The sequence below is a fragment of the Bidens hawaiensis genome, unplaced genomic scaffold (genome assembly GCF_021521415.1).
Source record: "Bidens hawaiensis isolate Kalapana, Puna unplaced genomic scaffold, B.hawaiensis_p1.1 tig00013397_1, whole genome shotgun sequence".
Lineage (NCBI taxonomy): Eukaryota > Viridiplantae > Streptophyta > Magnoliopsida > Asterales > Asteraceae > Bidens > Bidens hawaiensis.
In genome coordinates this window covers 742,379-750,327 of record NW_027492135.1, presented here as the reverse complement: position 1 = coordinate 750,327, position 7,949 = coordinate 742,379, and the positions used below count along the sequence as shown (strand labels likewise).

General features: G+C 36.3%; 1 protein-coding gene and 1 pseudogene across 1 annotated transcript; one reads left to right on the top strand and one right to left on the bottom strand.

Annotated features, from left to right (window-relative positions):
• The first annotated feature begins 1,283 nt into the window (after nucleotides 1–1,283).
• LOC143543992 (high mobility group B protein 4-like) lies at nucleotides 1,284–3,533 on the top strand (annotated as a pseudogene).
• A 724-nt stretch (nucleotides 3,534–4,257) lies between these two features.
• Nucleotides 4,258–7,509, bottom strand: LOC143543980 (putative disease resistance RPP13-like protein 2). Its single transcript, XM_077036172.1, has one exon. The coding sequence runs from the start codon at nucleotides 7,128–7,130 to the stop codon at nucleotides 4,326–4,328; it is 2,805 nt and encodes a 934-aa protein (XP_076892287.1). The 5' UTR covers nucleotides 7,131–7,509; the 3' UTR covers nucleotides 4,258–4,325.
• Between the last annotated feature and the right edge of the window lie 440 nt (nucleotides 7,510–7,949).

The following is a 7,949-nucleotide window of genomic DNA, read 5'->3' as shown; positions in this document are numbered from 1 at the left end:
GGTTTTGGGCCGAGTATACCCAATGGGTATTTTGACACCCGATTGAAAACCCGAAACCCGATGAGAAAACCCGAAACCCGATGGGTAATTACCCGATTAAAACCCGACGGGTTTGGGACGGATTTGGGACAAGCTTTCATAATCGGGTATGGATTTGGGAATGGCTAAACCCGACCCAAACCTGACCGATTGCCATCCCTAGCCCCATCACATATGTCATTTGAAATGAAGGAACTCAAATTTATAAGTTATTATTAATCGTTTTAAAAAATAAAAAAGAGTTTTCAAAAAATCCCTAATTTTCTAATTGCGGTAATATTAATAAAATACATTATGAGAATTATTATAATTATTATTAGTCGTTTTAAAAAAATAAAATAAATGATAAAAACAAATTAATAGAATTTAATATAAAAAATAAAAAATTAATTAAGCCCGAGTTATCAAACCTGAGCCAAATCCAGTAGAGTACGGGTGCTGTACACACTCGTCATTCGAAATGACAGATGCCAGACTACACTTGTCATTTCAAATAGCAGAACTCAATTCTATAAAAAAAATCCCTAGTTAGAAAAAAAAAATATTAAATGGCATAACTCAATTAATACTAGTGATATTAATTAATATTAGTAAAAGTAATATTAATATAAATAATACTAATTAATATGTTTTTGTTTAAAGGCAAATTGGAAATAAATAATCCTAACTTTTGTGTTTTGGCCGATAATAATCCCAACTTTAAAAATCACTACCAGCGGTCCCAACTTTCAATTGTTTTTGTCTCAACGGTCCTCCGTTAAAAAACACTTTACGCCGTTATGTTTTTTCCCAGGTTTCAAACCGATGTTTTAGGGTTTTTAATCGGAAAAGAACGATACAATTCGACCAATGCAAAAATTATCTCGAAACTGTTATTCAAACGACGAAACAATGTTTTAATTCGGGTGTTTGAATTTCCAATTAACAAAAATCAAGTCATTTGAATCACCGTTTCGATATAAGTATTACATCAGTTGAATCGTATCGTTCATGAAGAATTGACAAGAAAAATAAAGTCAAAATTAAGTTCATGAAGAATATCTTCATAAATCCCTTTTGTAACAATATTTTCCCGCCCAAATAATAATATTAGTATCCCGGAGCGGTATAAAACGACCTCATATCTCGGCAAACAAATCAAGGCCTAAAAATCTCCTGCTTGCTAACTGGGTATGTAACATCCGATCTATATATTTTGATGTGTCAACCCATTTATCGCATCCATTTTTACCCAATTTGTTGCAGGATTAAATCATGAAAGGAGGCAAATCAACCGGTGCTGCCAAGAAATCCGATGCCAAGTACGGTTTTATCTGAATCATGTATTTCATATATTATATACCTTCCGTTAGGGTTTTTGTGGTTAATTTTCTTAAATGGAATCGGTTTACGTAGGGGTGTGCATGGGTCGGTTTGGTTTGGTTTTTTTGCTAAGACCGAACCAAAAACCAAAATTATGGTTTTTGAATATGTAAAAACGTTTTTGGTGTGGGTCCGGTCAGATCCTCTAGAATCGTTAAAAATTTTTTGGGCTGAAGGCATTGTTGTAGAATTCGCTAGTAGCTAGTTGGGCGGTGGAGTGGGGACTAGCGATTAATTGGGATTAATCGAATCGGACTTTAATGAATAATTTTCAGTTTTATACACACACATTTTTATATGTAATTTTTAGTTTTTTATATACACATATACATTTTGGCCAAAAATTGGCTAGAATCTCATAAGAAATTGCTGAATTTGGCTGGAATCTCGTCGAAAACCCCCGATTTTGGTCGGAACCTCGCAAGAAAATGCAGACTAAGTCCGATTAATCATGATTTTGGCCGGGTTTGACCATTGGCCGATTAATTGGCCGACTAGCCCAAAATTAATCAATGGGGTGGGGATTATCGATTAATCAGCGACTAGTCGGGATTTTGCAACACTGGCTGAAGGCAAAAAAATAAAAATAAAAATAAAAATAAAAATTGGGTCTTTAGTAAACAGAGTTATTTTTTTATTAGGATCAAACAATTAAATTTTTAAATGGTTTTATTGGTTATGATTTCGGCTGTGCAAGATTTTTTTTATTTTATTTTTTAAAATTTGCCTTAAATGAATTTGGTAGTTGGGTTTAAGCATAAGAATAAATATAATTTTCAAAAAAATAAAAATAAAAATTATATGACGGTTGCAAACCTCTCCCTTCCCCCCCTTCAAAGCTGGCTTTGGGTTCGATTTCGATCTTACCATTTAAGCTTGAAAATTTTGGGCTGAAAAAAATAAAGTTGCCCTATATTAATGGTTTTGGGTCTAATTTTTTTGTTAGTTAATAATTAATTGATTATTGTACACTTGAGCTAAAATATTTGAGTTAAACTATATATAAAATTATTATAAATTACAAAATTCAAAATAAAAAATGAAAATTTGTAAGCTTGATTTGTTTTTTTGGTTTTAATTACACGCAAAACCAAAACTGAACCGAAAGTTTGTTCTTACAGAAATATAAAACCAAACCGTTGAATTTTCTTTCGGTTTGGTTTTTTCAGTTTCGGATTGTTTATTTTCGGTTTCATGCACACCCACACGTTTCGGTTCCTCTCATTTGATCATGATTTGGTACATGTTAGGTTGGCTGTGAAGAAAACTGCAGCTAAGCGGAAAGCTGCCAAGGATCCTAACAAGCCTAAGAGACCTGCTAGTGCCTTCTTTGTATTCATGCAAGTAATAATCGTTTTATAATGACACCGTTTACGTTTTGTTTGTAGTGGTTAATTATTAAGTTTTGATGATGTTCGTTATTGTTTGATTTCTGAAGGGAGGAGTTTAGGAAGCAGTTCAAAGAAGAGAATCCTCAAAACAAATCTGTTGCTGTTGTGAGTGATTATCCTTTATTTTTTGGTTTACAAGATCATATCATTCGGTATTTTGCTAGATTGAGCAGGAACTGATAGTTTGTGTTTAGCTTTTGATTTCATTTTTACATGTGAATGATTAACAGGTTGGGAAAGCCGGTGGTGCAAAATGGATCTATGTCAGATGCTGTGAGTAGTTTGTTAAACGAAAATAACAGAGAATAAACATCTGACTAAATGAGTTAACCAAAATAGCTTTTGACTCTTTATATATAAATCAGTTTGACTGCTGCACAATTTTAATGATAAAGAAAGCTATATTCAAGATTGGTATTTTGTATGATTTAAACATAGGAAAAAGCACCTTATGTGGCCAAAGCCGAGAAAAGGAAGACTGAGTATGAGAAGAACATGACAGTCTACAACAAAAAGCTGGTAACTTTTGTTGATTGTACATCTTTATTCATTGGCATATTAAGGTTTTGCTTCACTAATTATATGTTTGTTGCAATGTAATAGGCTGCAGGTGCTAATGATGAGGATAATGATTCTGACAAGTCAAAGTTCGAGGTCAACAACAATGAGGAAGAAGCCACTGATGATGTATTGTTTAAACTTCAAACCCCAACAACTAAATCTACCACAATCCTTTTTTAAGAAACGTCATACGATTTGTTAATGTCTCTTTTGTATTTTGTAGGAGGAAGCTGAGGACTGAACCATGAAACATGAAGAAGGATTTGCGGTTGATGGTTTGATCAGTAACAGTTGTCTTTTTATGTAATCTGAATTTAGATGTTATGTAATGGCTATGCTAGACTCGTGTTCTGGCTACAGAAGACGAGTGAGTAGAATAGTTAGGTTTTATGGTGCATTAGGGAAAGACGTTAATCTTAGGTTTTTGTATCTTCTAAAGCATGCCCTGTTTTGGTGTTTTCTGTTGGAAAAAAATTATCTTTGACTGGTGCATCTTTCTGTTTGCTTATGAGTTTGGCTTTGCTCTGTTTGCTGTACAATTTTTGATGAGCTTCATTTACTCTGTTTACTGGTTGGACCGTAAACCGGAGTTCTATCTGGTAAATTTCGTGCTAAGTTTGCTTCGAAAAATTACCTTTTGGTCATCAGGCCTAAAAGGGGTGGTTTTCATGGGCCACTTTTTACATTACCTTATCTTGAATAATATGTATTTAAGCATAAAATATAGTACTTGCTACAAAATATGAACAGAGCTCCATTTATGTTATTTACCTCTTCATGAGTATACTGTCTTTTTCTGCTTTCACTGAAATCTTCATCAGATAGTTAGAAGTGCATATGAGATAGAAATATTATGAATACAAACAGTTTAATACTGCTGAGAGCAATGCTATCAGATACAAAGTCGAACTGGTTTCGACTCTCTCAAAGACTAAACCTCTGCCAAGATACATAAAGGTTCAGTTCAGGTCACTAGTGTAGTGACTCCTTTTCATTTTCCACAATCTTCGTGTGCTTCTTCTTTTTCTTTCGAGTACCGGAAACAAACGGCTTTGGCATATCTGTCAAGATCAAATTCTCAAAACTCTGAATTTGCAGCAAGGTTACAGGAATCTCCTCTAGCTGTCTGCAACACCTGATGTCTAAGGTATGAAGTTTATGCATCGTTCCTCCATGCGCGGTCCAGAATTTTAGTTTTTCCAGCTTCCAAAGCTTCAGAACTTGAAGCGCAAGGAACCCGTTTTCAGGACAACACATATCTTCTCCCACATAAGAATCAGCTAAAAGCCTCAGAACGATCAAGCTCGACAGCTGAGATAGTGACGGCATGGGATCCTTTTCTAGTCGCGAGACTGATAGAGTAAGGACTTTAAGTGCAGGTGGCATCTGGTACCAATCAATAGGCTTATGCAAACTTCCTAATAAGTAAAGTTGAGAGAGATGTTCAAGACTCGAAAAAGGTTTAACAATGAGCTCTGCAGGCCGGCCCATTTTGTCCTTAGATCTTAATCTTAGAGACCGAAGGCTAGACAACTTTGAAATCCACAAGCCAAACTCTTCATAGGAGGATGAATGGCTTATCATTGTAGTAGTGGTCGTTGTTGCTGTGGTGGTGGTGGTTGTTGTCACTGTCGTGGATGACTGTCTTGTCAGATCTAGTTTTCGAAGGTTGGTCATTCGGCTCAGTGTTGAACCAATCTTTCTTGCGATCTTCTCATCTATAAACAAACCCCATAAAGTTTGGAGCTGGCTTGGAGCTCTATGTCGGGTAGATTGCACAGGTAAATCTAGACGAATCCCGTTCAGACAAAGATGTCGGAGATGTTTCATGTTCCATATAGAACTTGGGAGAGATGTGATATGTGTGTGCTTGATGTCGAGTGTTTCAAGGTAGAGCAGATCGCCAAGTGAAGACGGAAGACTGTCTAAGAATGTCCATCTCAATCCTAGATATCTCAAATGATATAAGTTTCCAAGATTATCTGGTAGATGTGGTCGATAAACACCCTCTAGATCAAGCACGTTGAGTAATCCAAAACCTCTGGATCCAATGATTCTTTCTAAAAATGTCCCTACTTCTTCTGCAGGCGTGTCTTTCTTTCGTCCATTGAAGGATATGTATGAGCGTAGATTCTGGTTGAACGCTTTGGTAGTCGGGTAGTCTTTGATATTGGTGTATTCAACCACTCGGTGAACTCCAAATCGCGGTTCTGTTGCCGCATCATCTGACTTTTGGTGGAGGTGGAAAAGGCCAATTTCTACCGCCTTGGGCATGAAGATGTCATACAGAACACCAATCATTCTGCATCTTTTAGGACTTTCATCAGATCTCCTTTTTGTGATTTCCACCATGTTTCTCTTCACAAGCTCTTCCAGATAACCCTCTACTATGTCCTCCGGAATAACCCCATCTGATGGCTTCACAAAACCCTCTGCGAGCCACAACCGAAACAACCTTCTCACGGGTATTTCAAATCCTTTTCGGAAGAGTCCTAAATATAGAAAACATAGCTTCAAGTGGAGTGTAAGGTCATTGTAACAGAAAGCTAAAATGTCAAACGAAGGAGATTTCGCAGCAAAATCGTGCTGCTGAAAAACACTCAACCAGTCTTCATACATCATCTTCCTGGTTGATAGCAATCCAGCAAGCATTATTATCCTTAGAGGGGTTCCTTTGCATCTTTCTGCTATTTTGTTCTTTAGATCCTCTACGACATCACCCGCAAACGGGATCCCTTTTAGACCCCATAGTTTTTTGATGAAAAACTTTAAGCCGTCTTCCATGTCTAGAGGTTTGAAGTGGTAATGGCTTGTTGCATCCGGAAATGAAGCGACCTCTTCATCAGGGGTGGTGATCACAACCCGACTTCCATTGTTTGTATCCGGCAACACATCTTTAAGTTGTTGTAACAGACCAGCACTTGTGACATCAATCACTACTATCAGGTACTTTTGACCCTTCAGGAACTCATTCAGCCTCACCATCAAGTCCTCATCTTTGAGTTTCTCTTTGCTCTTCAAGCTGGTCACTTGTTGCAATATCGCAATTATAAGTTGTCTAAACAAGAACTTTGGAGTGAGGATTACCAACGCACGACATGAGAACTTGTTCTTGACCTCTAACTTGTTGTATATCGTCTTAACATGAGCGGTTTTCCCTGATCCAATCTCTCCAAAGACCAAGATGGTTTGAAGTGGTTTGCTATTGCTAATTAATTGCTTCACCAACTTCTCAACATCTTTCTTAAAGATGGTTTCTTCTTTCTTCGGTGCATAATAAGCACCACTCTCTATCCATGGTTCATCACGATTCATCACATAAGAACCTTGAACAGGTGCCAGAGCCAATGAAGGTTTTCCATCTCTCCATTCTTGAATTTCTTTACTGATTCCATTCATCTTAGACTTGAGTCTCTGAACGCTCATAGAATCGACCATCTCTTCCGGTACTTCTCTACAAAGCCTGAACTTGTTCGCAGTCACGGATATCCGCTTCTTAACCAAACCCATCCTTTTCAAGCGCGTTTCTGCGAGGGCAAATGTTTCTATGTCATTCTTTACGCGGTAGACTATGTCTAGAAACTTTAGCACCCAATCTGTAAGCACTTTGTCACCTTGTTCTTGATGTTCTACCTCATTTAATATGCTTTGCATCTCCCTAAGCTTAATGACAACTCTTTCTACTTCATCTCTAACCTTTTTGAATATTTCCGATTCTTCGATCGGTAAGTTTGTGAGATTGTGTATTATCACAGAGACAATGGCCTCAACAGCCATTTAGTTTCTCTACAATAGAAAAACCAGTAAAAAACTATCTTTTAGATTCATGGATGGTCCCCTAAACCACTTTGGGCGGCCAAGATTAATCTATCTACACTGATTTTTTTCAAAATTTAATCTATTAGTTTGATTTTTTCTCCTTAGTTAGGTCCCACACCTCATAGGCTTGAAAAATCCAAGTGAGTTGTTTCTGTCAGGATAGTGACTCCAATTAAGTATCAATAATTCTAGTGTTCCAATTCATGCATTGACTTAGAAATCTTGTTTCCCTTGTAGTCAATTATATTAATTATTATATTGACTAAATGTTATTCCTGTGGACCATATATTATTTTGAAAGAAAGGTTATCACTACTACTTTATCTCAGTTTTTTGTTTTTATGCATGTAGTGGCATCATGTATCCTGAAAAAAATCAAGAAAGTAGTCATTTTTCTTACATTTGGATTCCCGAGTCTCATTAAAGGAAAGAAATGAAGAGAAAGAGATAGAATGTTGTGTTCCCAAGTTTCATAAAAAGGAAGAAAAGGGAAAGAAACAAGGAAATGTGTGTTCCCGAGTTTTATTAAAGAAAAGAAAGATAAGGCAAATAAAGGGTAAAATGGATGGGTTTGTTTTCTTCCAAATTGGAAATAATTGAATGGAAAGGAAAAGGAAGGAAAAGAGTTAAGGAAGTGAAAATCAAAGAAAAGAAAGGAAACGATTCCTTTTCTTTCTCTCCTTAGTTTAGTGTATTATACATATATTGTCATGCCTGAACATTTTCACGCATATAGCTATGAGATACACAAATCTTTTTTAACTTATCTACTTTTAC

Coding starts and splice junctions, on each gene's coding strand:
- LOC143543980 (XM_077036172.1), bottom strand. CDS start 7,130: ATGGCTGTTGAGGCCATTGTCTCTGTGATAATACACAATCTCACAAAC.